This window comes from Poecile atricapillus, chromosome 4, assembly GCF_030490865.1.
Source record: "Poecile atricapillus isolate bPoeAtr1 chromosome 4, bPoeAtr1.hap1, whole genome shotgun sequence".
NCBI lineage: Eukaryota > Metazoa > Chordata > Aves > Passeriformes > Paridae > Poecile > Poecile atricapillus.
In genome coordinates, this window is record NC_081252.1 from 14852676 (window position 1) to 14870606 (window position 17931).

At 46.0% G+C, this 17931-nt stretch overlaps 1 protein-coding gene across 1 annotated transcript in view; it reads right to left on the bottom strand.

Moving 5' to 3' along the window:
• Positions 1-3363: 3363 nt before the first annotated feature.
• MAML3 (mastermind like transcriptional coactivator 3) overlaps positions 3364-17931 on the bottom strand; it is a 288199-nt gene continuing 273631 nt past the window's right edge. The window contains exons 3-5 of the mRNA XM_058838414.1: positions 11735-11980; positions 9558-9645; positions 3364-7398 (exon numbers count right to left, since the gene is read on the bottom strand). Of these exons, the coding sequence (XP_058694397.1) occupies positions 6407-7398; positions 9558-9645; positions 11735-11980 (1326 nt within the window). The 3' untranslated portion in view covers positions 3364-6406. The remainder of the gene's footprint in view (positions 7399-9557; positions 9646-11734; positions 11981-17931) is intronic.

A 17931-nucleotide genomic window follows, 5' to 3' on the forward strand; every position in this document is an offset into this window, starting at 1 on the left:
ATGAACCTTTCATAATTTCACCCCTGCCCAATTATAGCAGAAGAGTGAGCGAATGACTCTTGTGGGTGCCTGGCATCTGGCCAGTATAAAACCACAACATTGGGGTAAAGGCAAACAAGGTCTCAAAGCCACAAGGCCAAGACATCAGAGATGCACAGAGCAGCACCACTAATATCTCTAGCTGTATTTTAGTGCCACTGATCCCACAAGAAAATACAGAACATATCTCCTAGGCTCCTTCATTAGACAAGTGTTTTTAGTGGGCTCAGATGGGTGCCTGGTTTCTGGATCCTGGTAGATTAGGTGCAAAGTAGGCAGTGAGCTTCTCATACAGGGTGGCTATGACATGGCCAGGAAAATATATTGGAGATAATAATAGTAATATTAACTCCAGGGTTGGGAAGGATGAGAATTTAACAGAAAGGTTTTACAGATATGAATGCTTAGCAGAAGGTTCTCTAGAAATGAAACAAGCTTTGATACATAAAAAGTTGTTTTGAGGGCCAGTTGTTGCTGAAACAGCTGAGAGAACAAAGGTTTAGTTAAGTTGGAAGGTTTAGAACAAAGGTTTAGTCAGTTAGAAAGAGGTTTTATGGCTGAAATCCAACAGGTTAAGTAGTCTTCAAACAAAGCATGTTTTCTACCAAGTAAAAAAGCATAGGCAGACAGAAAGATGTTTTTTACCAAAGCAAAAAGAATTTTCCACAGCAAAACAAAGTTTCAATGTTTAACATGTAATTACTAACTCAGATGATTGGTTAGTCACTAACATAGTATGGTAATTCTAGCAGTTTTGATAGGATATATGTAAATGTAAAGGTATTGTGTATGATGCTGATTGGTTGTTATGTAATAATATGCACAGAAAAAAAAAAAAAAAAAAAAAAAGAAAAGAGATAGAATGCATTGTAACCAGAACTAAATGGGCTTCAGGACACGTGGCTTGCCTATAGCCAGCAGCTGTAGGCCAACCCACAACCCACAACTGCTGTAACTTAGTCTATGGAATAAACAGCATTATAAAAGAGAGCTGTCTGAAGACCCCCATCTCTCTGCCAGCCCTTGTACCAAGACCTGAGTCCAACAATGTTTGCTGAGGAGAAAATGATGGTGAACTGTGTCAGGCTGGAGCTGACACAGCTGCAGAAAGGGTGGCTCTCTCATCACCTATCTTCAGGGAGAAAGTACATCAGGGCCAGATTTAATAACCTCATCATCAGAAATTTTTCCACTAATTGTCCTTCCGTGGGCTGAAATATGAAAAATCCACCTACCAATCTGCCAGTGATGCCTTCAGTCACAGTGTTGGAGGTGAGGATTTTTTTTTCTCCTTTTCTTTCTCAGGGAATTTTCTCCCCTTGTTGCCTAAGAGATGCCTAACGATGATACTTAAGAGACAAAAGATGTGGCTGGTAAGGAAGGGTGCGATTTGCTACTGTCTCTTTGCTGGGAGCTTTCTCTTGGGAAGTGCAGAGATATCTCGAGATTTTGGCTGGGGCGTGAGGAGCTGGGCTTGGCCCTCGTTCTCAGGATGGGAGGGGAGACAGTCATAGTCTTGCTGCCAGGCTGGTGGTGCAGGGAGAATTCGCTGCCACTGCGGAGTTCTGTCCTTCACTGCTTCTTGTTACCGTGGGTGAGCCTTTGCTCATAAGAGCGGCCACTGAACCTTTTCAACACCAGATCTCCTGGGAAGGACCCTCACCATCTGCTTGGGTGTCTCAGGGAAAACCCAGGGCCCTGACCTCTGACCGCCCAGAGGGAGCATCTCCTGGCTGCTTGTGGGAGCCTGGCAGCCGCTGCCCAGCCCTGCTGTTTTCTGCTTCTGCTTTGGGCTTTTTGCTACACTTTAAGCAAGACATTCCATGCCTGTGCGGACCCCCATGGCTCCTGGCAGGCCTTTGGATTTTTTGCTACTTTGTTTGCCACTCCGGGTGTGCTCGCCTCTCCTGTTCCAGGCTGCTGCTCCGAGGTTCCTGCTGTAGACCATTACACGACCCAGAGGGGCACTGAGACCAACTCCTTCTTGTGGCTTTGCAAAGGAAAGTCCCTTCTCTCCCCTCTCCCGCCAGCTGAGCCGCCATGACCGTGTGGAGAGGCTGCTGAGCTCGCGCCACAGCGCCCCCTGCTGGTGCGGGGGAATCATCGCGCCCGGCCGGGAGCCACCAGCGCCCCTGCCGGCTGTGCCCGGAACTGCACCGAAGGGGAAAGTGCCTGACAGCCCAGAGAAGGCTGCGGTTGGGTTTCTGGCTCTGCTCTCTTTGTTGTGCTGCTGCTGTTGTTTCTTGCCATGTTAAATATATATATATATATATATATATTAGTGAAGTAGTGTTATTCCTTTTTCCCTATCTTTGCCTGAAAGCCCTCTCATTTCAATGTTACAGTAATTTGGAGGGTAGAGGGTCAAATTTTCCATTCCAAGGGAGGTTTCTGCCTTCTTTGGCAGACACCTTTCCTTCAAACCTGGACACACAGGCAGCAGGAAACACTGCTGCCAGAACCAAAACCAAGACAAAGCTCTAAACTATGTAACAGATTTGAAATACAGATTAGAGGAGGTCCAAAGGTCACCTACTGATTCAAATAGGTCTTTCTTTGCCTATGAAATGATTCCAAGCTTACCTGTTGTAGTGCTTTGGTCTCCCCTCTCCTCCCCTGCCATGCATGTCCAACAGATCTATGTACACATTCCAAAAGGCTTCTGACAACCCAATTCTCACACTGTTGTAGTGGTATGTGTCTTTACCTTTTTCCTGTTTTCCTATTTTCTCCAACTTCTATGTCCAGCTACACATTTCCCTTCTTCTCCCCCACTTCTCCACCTTGTCTCCACCCCAGAAAGCACCTCCCTACTCCCTATTTTTGCTCCCAGCACAGAATTAACGCAAAAGGTTGGATCTGCCACATCTAGCAGACCCAATTACAGACAAACTTCCCTGTAGCATCTGTCTGAGCACAGGCTGCTCCTCAGAGCACAGGAAGCTTTGGTAGTACACCTTGCTGGAAAAAGGGGCACCATGGCAGAAGGTGGTGAAGCACATCCCATCCAGCAGCTCATCACAGCAGTCTGGGCTCTGCGGCACAGAGACACCTGCTGAGGCTGCCTGGGATGCAGAGATTCACTAGCTGCTGAACCTGCTGGAGCAAGAGAGTCATCCTGGGATGGGCCGTATCCAGCCTGTTACTGCTGAGGTCTAGCACCTGTAACTCCACCAGGTGCTGTGATACAGCCATACAGAAAATCCAGGGCTGATTCAGACCTGCCTGCATGCAGCTTCCCTCCCCTCCGTGGAAGGCTGCTCATTGAGGCACAAGACTTGGGCAAGACATGATCCGTATACACCAGGTATATGACTCATATAATCATCTTTTATTTGGGTTTCTTTTGTTTTGTTTGTTTGTTCTTGTTTTGTTTCTTTTTCTTTAAAAGTGGTGTGTTAACATCAGGTATTTTTCTATGTTTTCAGACTCTGTACGGGTCTTAAAAGGAAATAAGCAATGGTTAATGTACAAAGTAAAACCAGAAAACTAGAAAAATCTGAATAAAATGGAGCAAGTTGCTGTCAGGGATACAGTACAAATTAGTAATTGGATGCCATCTGAAGTGCAATACCACTGCAGTAAGGATGCATCGAGGAATGAAATAAAAATACTCTATTTTAAACAAACAGAGTGTATATATATATATATATGCATATATATATATATGCATATATTTTACAGATAGTAGACCCAGTGATATCTGTAGAATTGTAAAAAGATATTTACAAATGACTTTTTTTTTAAACATCACATATACATCAGCACCATAGTAAGAAAAAAAAACCCAATCAACCCAAATCTAATAAAATCTGTTCTCTAGTACTTGATCCCAGTATGGAGTATTTGGAGTATTTGGAGGAAGCTTTACAAAAACAACAGAGACTTGTCTTCATGGCCATTTATCACCAAGGCCTGTATTTCCCTGAAGCACACTGGCTTGCATTGGCTGCTGTGTGGTGGATATGTGTTTCTAAGTTCCCCTTTCCCACCTCCGTGTTGAGAGGCTGCTTTCACCCAAGGCACAGGTGCTGTGCTGTCCCCAGCACTGTCCCCTGCCTAGCAGGGTGGCTGCCTCCTCACCCTGTCACAACTCTGTCACACAGGTGTGTGCCCCATGCTCACGCTGACACACACAGAGCCATAGCACCTGGTCCCTTCAGGGTACTGCTTCTTCCAATGTTTATCTATCCCTTCCATTATGACCAAGAGATGTTGACCCACAGAATGAACCAGAAACACCAGGCTGGTGCTCCCTTTCACTGAATTAGGGCTCAACCTGGCTTCTACTGATGCAGCAGGCATGCCAACCATGCTCATCATCCTCAGCAGGAGCTGGAATTTGCCCTTGTGCTGATTTTTAAAAAGGGTCAGCTAAAAGAGATGTGATTAAAGCCATTTTAAAAAATGTAGCAGTCAGGGCAGGCTGGATTGATGGCTCATTAAAATGAGCACATTAAAAATGCAGGTTGCCCTGCTGCATTGCAGCATTTGGAACAGGTAATTCCCACCACTAGGCAAGCCCAGCAAGGGAAATTGCTCAAAAGGGAGCTTCAGTGGGGCACTGAGATGGTTCCAAACTCATTTGCTCTCCCTCTTTAATGTGATGCATGTCTGTGCTCCACAGGGAAAGGCTGATGTGAAACTGCCAAGTCCCAAGGCCCTCAGCCTCTATGGAATTCAGGGGCTCAGCATCTGGCATCCCTGGGCCCAGAGAGAGCAGCACAAAAGGAGGTGATCAGGAGCTAGGGAACTGGGACTGGCACTAGTACACTGCTGCAGAGTACAACTCATGGCTCACAGAGGCCAGCACTAGGCCAGAGGGTGCTAAAGCTCTGGACTGTGGGTCATGTTAACTTTTTTTATATGCACAACTATATAACCTGATAGGCAGCTCTCAGCTGAAAACTCTAAATAGAGTTAATAGGTTCCAGAAAACAGCCTTGAACTGCAGTTTGGGGGCCCTGCTGTACACAGAATGGCTGGAGAATTCAGTGTTGTGTGAGATCTATCACACCTTCATGACAGGGCTGCTCAGCACTGGTCCGAACAGTGGAGAGAGTGATACATCCCTATTGTCTAAAACCTTATTTGGGCAGATCCCATGTTTGTAACATCAATTATTTTACACACTCATTAATGTTCTTTACAGTAGTTCTTCACTGACTGCTGTTCTTTAAATACTGCAGTGAATTTTATTCCAGCAAACTTGGTTTAGAGATTAGATCAAACATCTGTTTAAAACTGAACATATCACATTGAGAGTCCAGACACCCTGAGGTAATGCTACCTGTCAAACCTGCACTTTTCTAGGGGGGAGGAGAAAGTCTTCCTGTGTGCCAAACCCTCACTGTATGTTTTCTCATGCCTGTTTTCTCCTCTCCTGCCTGGCCCTTTGTGGCTTGCCTGAAAAAAAAGTGCAGCCAGCTCAGCTTGTTTTACACTGAAAGAACAGGAGGGGAAGGGAGTAAATTGAGAACATCCTGAGGAGGAAGGAGAGGGAGGGACCAGCTGAGGAGCTCTGCTAATGTCTCTTGGTACCCCTCAGCCCTTCAACACCCCAGGCAGCTGGACCATACCAATTGCTCTGACTTGGGAAGCACTATTTCAAGTGCCAAGGGGACTGTTCAGTTCATTAAGTTAACCCATCACTAGGCTGTATCCAGCAGCAGTCACATAATCTGCCTTCACAACACTGCCAAATTTATGTTCTATGGTTGTAGTGGGGTTTATCACTCTGCAGTGAAAACAGTGACCTCCCTGTGACAGGTTAGGTTTGTCATGTGAGTGTTGTGCATTCACTTAGGACAGCCCATAGCCAACCCCATCAGCCTGGCCATGGCTCTCTGAGACCTGCTTGCCGCCGGGGTTAAGCCCTTTTCTGACCAGGGCCTGTACAATCGCCCTTGGATATCTGTAGGCTTTGCTCCCAGCTCTTCCATCTGCTTCCCTGGAAGCTGCAATGTGCACAGTCATATAAGGTGGGAGATATTGGGCCCACCCCACACCACTGTGTAATGAAGCCTTTTTTTAAGTGGGGAAAGAACAAATTTTCCCAGCCAGATGCAAGAGCTGGCTTTTACAGTTTCCCCATTCTGCCTCACATACACATAGAGTGGGCGCTGCCATGCGACAAAGATTGCTTGGTGACAGTTTTGGGATGCTGATGTTTCATGGTTCCCTGAATCTTCCAAAGTTAGCTACAGATCAGCTTGGTTTGCACAATTATAAACAAAAGGAAACAAAATACCCCCAAACCAACACAAACAAAACACAACAATCCAGGGATGGGGAGAACATCTGACTCCCTCTTTGCTTGTTCAAATGTAACAAAACGTAACCAAAGTTCCAGACTATACAATCCCATTCACTGGGGGTTTCCAAACAACTCATCAAGTTCTTGAATCCACTCGTCCCCTGGTCTACTCTTAATAATGGAGTCTACAAGGTCTGTGCCCTCTGCCAAACCGGAGAAGGACGCCCCTGCTCCTCCATTACTGTAGTTATAAGATATGTCCTGAGTGGGATTCCTCTCATAGGCCTGACCTTGGCCGCTCTGAGCAAAAGTACCACCTGGCATTTGCTGCGTTGGGGGCTGACTGAAGCCTGACATGGCAGGGACCCCTTGGCTTATTGCTGGCATCACCACCGGCCTGGCCTGGCTGGCTGCCTGTTGCCCAGGTAGTGGTTGCAGTAACTGTCTCCCCAGTGCTGGGTTCAGGGCTCTCACTGTCCCACTTGTGTCCACAACTGTCTGATTGAGCCCCTGTGGGAAGTGCTGCTTGGACAGTTGTGGCTGCCCAGACGGCATCGCATATGTGGTACCATTGTTGAAGGGCCCCATTTCACCACTAGTCCTTCCAGGTATGCCTTGCAAGCCTCGCTGCTGCCAGTTTTGTGCTCCTTGAGGGACAGTCCCCATCAGGTTTTGAAGTCGTGGTCCTTGTGGTCTTGGCAAGACCTGGCCCACAGGTCCTTTCATCTGCTGCTGATGCTGGGGAAGAGCAGAGTTTACCAGCATATTCTGACCAAAATTGCCAACTATTCCCACTGCTTGTCCAGAGGCAGGCTGCCTTGTTCCCTGGCCTGTGCTGTGTGCCATGTTCATGCCACTTTGGTTTGGGTGCTGCAACATTTGGCTCATCCCTGTGCTCATGCTGTACATTCCTGGCTGGCCAGAAGAGGCATTGCTGTAAGGAGTCATGCCCATATCCGACTGGCCCGCAGTGGTGGGCAGCGTGCTTGGGGTCTGGGAGGGACCCATGGCCATCATGCTCACGTTCTGGGCCATCATTCGGGATGTTTTCATGCTCTGGAGCGCTACTTGGTTTCTCACAGCCACTATATCCTGGGGTGAACCTGCACCAAAAAGGGAGGAAGGTAAGAAAAAGCCCACAGCCCTATAAATCTTAATTAACATACTTTTGTGTAAGAGAGAATCTGTAGGAGCTTTCTCAGCAGCACTTATCTTCTTCAGCTAGAGCTAATTCAACTTCTAGCAAGCAAATGGGAAAACTTCCACCAGTCTTCTTCATTAGCAGCAAAGCAGTTTACCACTTGAAACTCTCTTTTAAATATCTCCATTGTCTTTCAAAAGTAATCCTTGAAAATGGAAAGGTCAATCTCAGAAGGCAAATAATTTTTTTTAATAGGAGGCATAAATGAATGGATTTTCTATAGCATTGCTACTGGGTAATTCTATGGAAAGAAAAATTGGGTTTTTGTGAACAATTAAAGCAGGGAGAGTGTGCTAGAGAATCAATACTACAAGCACATTTTACTTCACCTTAGGCCAGTGATGGGAAACCAGAAAATCCTAGCCTTGTTAAGTTCCACACTATGACAGATAACCATGCTTGTGTCTTACTTTCAGGGGTAGGGAGGAGCTATTGATTTCTGGGAAGCGAGAAATGTTTCTGTATTTGCTATCTTTAAATAAAGACAATTACCTGGAGCTCAGATTATGCCATGGGTTCACTGTGGGTTTGAGTCACTACCAAATACAACACTCAGATTTGAGTCACTAACTGAAGGGTCAAATTCTTCAGATTTGAGTTACTGACTAAATACAACACTTGTCAGGTGAAGGTCAGACTGTATGAGGCCCTCAATTGCTCCAGGCTCTAATGTTATTAAATGCCAAGTGTAAATATAAAATCATTACTTAAGAGTTCAGAACTGTACAGCATAATCTGAATGTTCTTAAATCAGTCCCTATTTGTTGTCCCTCAGTGGCAGACAACATCCCTGAACATTCCTGAGAAGCAGAGAACAATAGTTCCTGTTATTGACAGCAAGTGGTTCACATCCTACTTTTGGTTCACATCCTACTTTTGTTAACTACTGTACTTGGCATAAGGGACAGGAGATCAGAAGGAGTAGTTAAAAGAGAAATGCAACAGATTTCAATGTTTTAGGGCATCTTCTGGTCTCATTTACACATAACCTACTGACCTGGATTACATTCATGTGACTAAAAAGGAAAAAATTCTGAACTATTTAAATTAGTTCATTTATGAAAATTAATTCCTTGCTCTGTCAGATTAGTCTAAACTCTCTTCTCTGTTTCTTTTAAATAATACATACAAAGGCAGTGTTTCAAAGAAGCATGAATGCAGAGAGATTGTATGTGTGCATCTCAGTGGATGGCTGTTCACGCATAATTCTTGATTTTGGAAATGAATTATTGGGGGAATAAAGTAATTTCATACAGAACTTATGATGCCAATGATAAAAATGAGGAGGCGATTAGAAGAAGCCACTCTGATATATGCCAGTAGAAAAATGGCAATGTGAAATGTCCAGAATTGCCTCCCTTGTTTTCCATTGCATCTACATGGTATTATCATGTGCTTGAGCACAAGCATGTGTTTATTTCATGTCTATATAGAAATCATAGCGAAGACACCCAGCTGATGCTTTGCACCTAAAAGGCTCTGACTTACCTTCGTTTCCTAAGCCAAAATGAGTGTATTTACATTCTTCAGTTACCTGGGAGCACATCAAAATAATACTTGTGCTTTTTTTGAGATAATTTAAAAAATCTCTATTTACATATCAGATATTTCACTGTGTTTTCCACACCTGACATTTATCAGTCCCTTCTCCAGATAAGCATGACCTCTCTGAAATTCTCTGCCCATTGAATTAGATAAAGTGGGGAATGAAGGAGGGGAAAAACCAAGATAGTCAGAAATGTTAGCAGGAAAAAAAACTCATAAGAATAGAGGCCAACAAGATAAATCCATGAATAAATCCATGTTGTCTGGATGTCAAAGAGGCAAAACAAATGTCAAAAAAAAAAAAAATACAGTTTTGCATTTTTCACTCAAGGAAGCAGAAAGGAAAATATCAACTTAACTCAATATGGTAACTTGGCCATTCCTCTTTGGGAACAGCCTGTATTCTTCTTCTGGCACACTGCTTAAACTCTAACAGTCACAAACTGCATAAGCTTTCACACATTTTCTACCTTAAGGGCATTGACTCCAAAACAGGAAAAACAATTTGACTTTTACCTTGGAATTGATTGACCTGTTGCACTGGATATGGACTTCGCTGCTGATGCAGATGCTGCCGAGGCAGATGTGACTGCTGCTGCATCTGCTGAAAATGAAGGACGGAAAGAAAGCAGAAAAGAAAGAGATGATTAATTAATTAATGGACTGGTGGCAAACCTGCAGAACTTGCAGTGGTTCTTATCTGGTGAGGTGTTTTGGAGAGACAGGCAGAATCATTTGAGAGCCCTCCTTAGAGCACTTGGGCTACTCAGCACTCAGACTCTTTTTGGCTCAAAAAGGAACATGCACTAAGGCCAACATCATTGCTCCTTACTTACAGCCATTTCATCCTGACCTCTACAGCATGAGCTTAACTGTCTTCAGGCAGAAAGGAGAGGGAGGGATGTGAACGAACTTTGCTCACTTAGGTGTAAGGGCAACTGTAGCCACACACACATTCCTTCCCTCAGTTCTGCCAAGGTCGAGAGTTTTGTATTCCTGGTGCAAGACTTCACTCCATGTCTGCACTTACAGCACTCAGCTGCAAGGACTACTGCATCCTGACCCAAACACTGCAGCCTTGGAACATTCCTGAGCCAAAGAAATGGATTACTAAGGCACATTTCCTTTTGTGCTTCAGTGAATGATATTTGGGGAGTGGCGACTGCAAAATGCTGCCTTAATCCAGACCACATTGCTCCTCTGTGGTTGTTTTCTATGAATACTTGTGAATATTTTAAAACAGAACCAAGGGCTGATTATAAAAACAGAGCTTTCAGATGCTAAGGTGTACTCAGCTAAGCACTTACTGAAAGGGCATGTCTTGCAGCATCATCTGCAGCTGTACAAATACTGTGTCCAAAACCAATGATGTGTAACAAAGGTACGAGAATGGCAGAGATAGGAAAGAAGGAAGTACTAATCCCTGCATTCATAAGTATGTATTACACACTATCAAAAAGAAAGAGGGACTCCTGTTAGGCATGAACTACCCCAAAGCTAGGAGCCTGAGGACTGTGACTTTACCACTTATCATCTCTGAAAAGTATGTCAGCACACTTGACAGCCTCACCTTGGTGGCTTTTTAACACTTTTAGACTTGCCTTCAGCATCCAAGTCACTGACTGGGTCTTGGCTTTATGCATGTGAATTGGCTCAATCCATGGGATGCATTACTGCATCCTCACTCTCATGCACTTGTTCATGCTTGAATCAGTTCAGGCATCTTGATCCTAAATATTTCTAGGAGCATCCTTCCTGTTCACTGAGAGTAAATTTTTCTGTTTCTCAGGAGCAACAGGAGAAAGGAGGGGGGAGATAATCTGTATTTCTGTGGTTACATGGAATGCATGTGTTCTAACACAAATTTAAGCAAATGGTCTTAAGCTGTTTTTCCTTAGCAAGAGAGGAGAAGCAAAGCTTAAAGGAACTGCTGACCTACCCAGAGCATTATCTAAGTAACATTAGGGAGCTGCGTCTTTAAACATGGGTATGATCTTGTAGGAACTCAACAGTGTGTCTTTCCACTGGCTTTCTCTTGGGCTGCTTTTAAACTACAGCTGAATTTAGCACACACCACCATTCAGACTGTGTAGTTTAACATCCATATTGCAAAGCACAGGAGCTCAGGAAGCCAGGTGATAGCTCCAATGCAGCTCTTCCACCATGCCATTGCCAGAGGTGGTTTTAGTGTTCTCCCACTTCAGTCTCTGGTTCTCCCCTTGCTGCTGGCTCTCCCTTGTATAACCTAATTGCTCCTACTGGCACTCCAGGAACCAGATTAAGGAATTGGTCTGGGTAAATAGTAACATTTTTCTTTGCTAAGTCTTCTTTTAACCCATTCTTTGTCTCAGATCCCTGTGCAGGTAGGGGAGAGGATCTGTGACTGTAACTGCCGCTGAGTCTGTTTCTGCTGGAGTAAATGCACCATTGGATGCCAGGTTAAGAGCTACCTTTTCCAGTGCCTAAAATCCAATATTGACTCTCAAGCCTACCACTGGAAACACAGGTAATATTTCTCAAGCAAATGGTAGGACTGATACAGTTGCCTCTTCTTTGACAACCACTGGTGAAATACCTTCTTGTGAAGACCCACAGAGCAAGAATTCCCAAATCTTGAAGGAAGGGCTGGTGCTGCACTGTCTGTAGCGCTCATGCTCATCCCAGCATGCATTGGAAACAGACGGATACTGTACCTGCTCTGTTAAAATCTGCTGCTGCTGCTGTTGCTGCCTCTGCTCTCGGAGAAACTGCTGTTTCTGCTGCTCCATCACATGGAGCTGCACTCTCTGCTCGATGAGCATCTGCTTCATGATGGCTGCCTGGGGCTGGCTCCCAAGGAAGGGCCCCCCAGAGCTGGTGCCTGTGACTATGCTGGTGGAGCCTGCCAGGACAGAAGGCTGCATGGGCCCTGTGGGCTGAGACAATCCCACCTGGTGCTCCTGTGCAAAGAGAGACGGAATGCCTTGTTACAAGACGGAATGCTCCACAGGCACAGGAAATCACAGCTCACCAAGCTGAGGAGGCACAGAGTCTGTGGGTGAAGCCTGTAATTTGGGGAAATGAGTCCTTGGAAAGATGCTAACGGCTTGTGACCGAGCCATGGACTGCTGCCCACAGGGAATAGGTTCCTCTTTTTTCCTGGAATTCAAAGATCCTCATGTAAAGCAGGAGCACTTTATAATTAACTAATAGTGAAATAATGAACTTGTGAGCTAATTTCTTTTCATGCTTCAGAGTCACGTTTTTCTAAACTTTTTCTCTCTGAAGGAGACAAGAATATTTTCTCTTCCTTTGTTTCCTTCTCTTCATAACAGCAATTTAACGTAGCCCCTGGATTGATGAGCCAACGCATTAGGTGCACACAACAATAATGGGAGCTAGTAGCACTAATTCTTCTCCAGAACCTCAGGATTGAACTCCACTATGTGTTTATCCAAGATTTCCATCCTGCAGCATTGGACCACTGTGTGTGGCTGCAAGGAATCAGGGCAAACGCCTTCCCTGAACACACCCCACTGTTCCTTCATGTTCTAAATCCATTTTGCTGCATGTTAGTGCTGGGAAAAGCACCGACGAAAGGTCGGGAGGGAAATCCCAACTCGCGTCCCGGCGGCGGGACGCGATGAGGATCGGGATCAGCGGAGCCCTCCTGGCTCTGCCGCTGCCGGCAGGTGGCGCTGCTCACCCGCCGCCCCGCCCAAGCGGAGCCAGCGACGTCCCGGGGCCTCCAGGGAGCATTCCCGGGGCCTCCAGGGAGCGTTCCCGGGAGTCGATCTTCCAAAGCGCCCCAGCCCAGCCTGAGGCTGTCCCGCGGCCAGGGCAAACGGGACTCACGACGTCGCCAGCGCTCCCTAGGGCCCCGGCCCGGCACCACGCCGCCCTTGATGCCGTATTGGAAAACCAGCGACTGCGTGCCCGGTCCCTGTCTCGGATGTTAAGAGTCCGTAGAACCTCTGTACCTGATGAATAGAGACGACAGGTACTTATTCAAAACCGCCAACTTGATGGAAAGGACCTGTATCACTTTATCATCCTTTGTGCAAAACCTGATAGGGTGAGGTTCAAGTCCATCTGCCTCACTGGGCGTTTGAGTTATGTCAGTCACTGTGTGATCTGGGCATGCAGAAAGATGATCTTGCAGCGCCCACCCCAACCCAGTCAGGGAAAGGGTTAAGTTCAGTGCTGGAGTGTACCTTGGGAAATGAGGACCAGCCTTTCTGCATGAAGGTCAGGTTTTCAAGGACCCTCCTGAGGAAATAACAATTTGTCCACATCTCTACTTTGCACAGATACTCCCTGAAGGGTTCTCTGCTGAAAGGCATCTCTCCAATATTTAGGTTCTTTCCACTCTGAATATCTATCTTGGTTTGAAAGTTCCCTCCCTGTTCCTCTTTCCACTTCTCCCCCAGTCCCATCACCCACTGCACTTTGCACTTTACAACCTGATCAAGCACAATCCCTGCAGCATCCTAAGGGCCAGGGCCGCAGCAGTGGCTGGGTCTCCCCCAAGGTGGGGTCAAGGAATTGCTAAGGATCCCTCTGCTGCTCCTGCACCAAAGCCTTCACCCACCCCTGTTACTGAGCTCCTGCTTTCTTTGCTTTGAGGGGGACACACATATTTATTGCCTGCCTTCAGCAGAGCTGATGGCAAAGGCTTTTTCCTACCACCTCCTGGCCCTCCCCTGGCTTCTGATGAAGTCATCAATTGCATAACTGATGCACAGAACTATCCTCTGTTATACTGGGATATGGGCCAACTGCTTCCATTTATAGACAAAAGCAGGGCCATGCTGCCAAATAATGGAGCCTTTGCTGCAGCCACTACAAGGCAAAGAAAAAGGAGAAAAACCTCAGGAGCCAAAGGGCATGCTGTGAAGTGACACCCCTTGGAGCTTCCTCTGCGAGCTTCAGTGCACAGCTGCCTTTGGGGCTGCAAGTACTCACTGAATTGCTTAAAAAAAAAACCTTCCTATAGAACTCCTGTCCTGGCTCTTAATGCACATATGGGTGTAGCTGAGGGACATGCTCACTGCATGCAGAAAGCACTCCATTCTCTGATGGATTATGTTATAAATTAATTCTGGAGTTTAAAAGGATGAAAGTTTTGAAAGGATAGCTGATGTGAGCCTGATGCACTGTGCAGCAACTGAAGGAAGTATAAAGATCAGTGCACAGATGTCACTTCCAGTGTTGTCAGTTTAGTCATTTTGAGGTACATCATGAAAACTTCCTTTTTCTGTTAAAGTCAGGCCTTCTTCATCTAGACCACCCTCCTGCCCAGAGCATTTCTTCTCCTTTCCTTTTTTTCCTTGGCTAAAGTTCTTCCCAACTGATGATGAAAGGCTCTTCTGAGATCACTGGGACAAGGACAGCCCTGGGTTGTGTGTCCTGAAAATAAGAGCACAGCCCAGGCAAAAGGTCTCTGCAGGAAGTAAAATGCTCCCTAGCACCTGGGAGCAGAGGTCTTTCCCATAGCTTTAGCTCTGCAACCTGGCACTGCTGCTGTTATCCTCTGAGGGGAGTGTGTGGAAATGACACCTGGCAATGGGCTATGTGGCAGGGAATTGGGGATGAAGGAAGCAACATGACTCTATGAGGCTGCCTCTTAGAAACAATGGCAGCTCCAGACCCAGATGTGGTCTCACCACAGGAGCAGAACACCAAGTCAAGCAACTCAAGCTAAGTGCAGCACTTCCACACTTACAGAGCTTAAAACCCAAACTAATCCAAACTTCACTGACAACCCTCTTTGCTCCTGCCCTGTCTGACTGCTCCCTAATCCTCCTACTGCACCATGAACTTTCCTGCCCCTAGACTTCCTGTTCCTCCTCATTCCCGGCTATCCCTTTCTCCTTCCAACACCCTCTGCCCAGCCTCTGTATTTTCCTTTCTCCACCAACTGTAACTGCTGCCTCTTGCTTCACTCTCCAGACATCCCCATCAGCATCCAGCCTGTAGCTGCATATCACCCTTGCAGCTGCATATCATTCATGCTGGTCTCCCCAGTGGCCCAAGCTCACAGCTTGGCTCACCCTGTATCTCCCAGGGATCTGCAGCAGAAAGGGGACTGCCCAGCTCTTTCCCCCAGGGCTCTGTGCTCATCTGTACATGTGGGCATGTGTGTATAGGGGTGCCCTGTGGGCAGGTAGTCTCTGAAGAGAGTGACAAGATGCCCTGGAAGGGAAAACTGATTGCATTCTCAGGTTGTGGTATCTGGGAAAACGGTACAGTGGGATTTCTAATTTTTCACCCTGGCTCTTTTTAAGACCATTCAAAGCCACTGTGCTGCTCTCAGGCTGCAAACAGCTCTCTCCTGCTAACAGTGTCTCGAGCAGGGTCACAGGTGTTCCTGTTGGGAACAATGGTGTTGCAGCTCTGCTGCAGGGTCTTCACCAAAGGACAGTTGAAGCCAAGAGCTGGTTGCATAAAGGGAGGATGGTGCCAAGGCCTCTCAGCTGTGACACAGAGTGAGTTCAAACCCAGGCTGGTCCTGCCTCAGCCTCCAGGGAGCCCTCCTGCCCCTGCAGACTCAGCTGTCTACTTTTAAAGCAGCCCAGGACAGAATTAAGAACTTGGCCCCTGCAAGCAAAAGCAGGTATTGAATACCTGTTCACAGAGCCAAAAAGCAGCCACTGTTTCTAAATGGTCAGCATAACATACCTGGACAGGTTTGTAGAGCTGCAGGGCACTGGGTAAGACGAACTTGTGCAGGGATCTGACTGCTTACTTAATGCCTCCATGGGAGTTATCCCCTATGGATAATCCAATCCTTAGATAAGCAACAGGAAGACAAATCCTGTGTCCTCCCAGTGTACTTCCAGGGCTCTACTGGAATGATGGAATATTCCACAGGAGCTCAGAGTAACATGTGTGATGTGTACAGTTATGCACAGTAAAAGGATAACAAAGGGGAGTGGAAATGAGGTTTTCTTCTATGTCTCAAATCTTATGTGCCTCTTCTTTATCATGCAGTAATTTATTCCTTCTGCATGTCATTCAATCACCCAACTGCAGCTAAGAGCAATCACACAATTTCCTTTCAGAACAAGCAGAATGAGCACCAGCTGAAGCCCCAAGAACCAGGCAGGGACACCCAAGCCTACCCAACATCCCTCTGTGAGCAGCATGATAAATGTGGAGGAGCTAGCTCTGCTCCTATTGAAGGCCAGGGGCATGAAGTGTCACCTCAGGGGAAAGGGGGCTGTTCCAGGTAACTACTAGCAGAAGTCAACAGAGGGTGGGTATTCCGCATCTGTGAGCAAAGTGTTGCGCAAAAAAGTGTTGCGCAAAAAGCTGAGAGAAACACCGACTGGAAAGCAGGGTGTGAATGTGTAAAATGGACAAACAGGCGTAATTTCCTTTCTGTGCCTTTCTGTGTCATGTGAGCAAATGGATATAGAATATCAAAAACAAATAAAAGCCAGGAGGTATCTTCTCCTGCACACTGCATCAGAAGAATGACACTAGAAAAATGTATACAATCAGACATCTACATTTTACAGTCAGAGCAGAAAAAGTAGACAAAAAATTATTTGAGACAGAAATAATAAATAAATAAATAAATAAATGAGCCTGTCAGTGAGTGACTTAAAGAGCTCAATCCATTTAGCTTACCACAAAAAGAACAGAGAGATGCTTTGACCATAGTGGATAAAAATACCTTAATGAGGGAATAAATTCTTTAAAGACCTCTTTTATCCAGTGAAGAAGGCAAAACCAGATACAAGGATGGAAGCTGAAGATAGATTCAAATCAGAAAGAAGAATCACATTTTTACCCTCTGATTCCATTACCCATCAGAATCATCAGAGAAATGGCAGATCTCCACAATTTGATGTCTTCAAGGATGAATGCCTTTCTGGATAAACACTAGTGGAATGGAATGGGTGTGATGTACAAGGTAGAAGAGCATTGTCTGCCCTCATCTCTGCAGAGCCCTGTCCCCTGTGCTGGGGACACAGGCACTGCCTACATGTCTCTGTGTGTGTGTGTGCCTATGTGTTAAGGAAGGGCATCTCCATCCTATTACTGGGATCAAAAATATTGCTCCATTTCTATACACTAGATCACAGTAAAACATCATCTCTACTCAGTGTTTTCAGAGCAGCCTGAAAGCCCCTATACTCCCTCAGAAATATTTCTACTGAATTCCTTGTAATGTTGTGACTTCCTGTGTATCACAGGGATCATAATCATCTCTCTAAATCAGACTGCCCACAGCAAAGCTACCTTTCTCAGAATGGTACCATCTGACAGACTAAGGGAATTACAAATCCACTCATGTCAGACTTCTGGGGATGTTTTTTGCCTCAGAAAAAAACAGTGTAGGATGAAGGGATGGAATATGCTGGTTCTCAACTCCAGCTCCAGCAGCAGGCTCAGCAGAGCAGATTGCTTTACCTATTTCCTCTGTCATTCAGCCTCAGGAAAGGGCTGCAAACCTCTCCTCTCCCCCAGGCCCCCGGTTGCCATGGTCTTTCATACAGTATCTGAGCAAACAAGATTACTCTGATGTTTGACACCAGACCTCTGCCTGCAGCCCATTTGTTTTCCTTTCACCTCTCTTCACCTGCATCTCTTCTCCCTGTGTTTTCCATATAGTTTATCCTGCCCACAGAACAAACGGGATCTGTCAGACTTTGGTGTGTTTTTGTTTTCTGCTAGGAATTTTCCAATGTCTTAATTTCTGGTGATGAAGTAGGTAATAAAGGGCTCTAAAAGGGGCAACTGTTTTTCTGGTACTGTTTAAGAGCTAAAGGCCAGCAGAAGTCCTTCTCAAAGCAGGAGGAAGGGCTTTTTTGGCACCTCTCCCCACACTCACTCTGCTCCAGCCCAGGGGTTTAACTCCACAAATCCTGAGCACAACTCCTGTAATTCAGGAATGATGGGA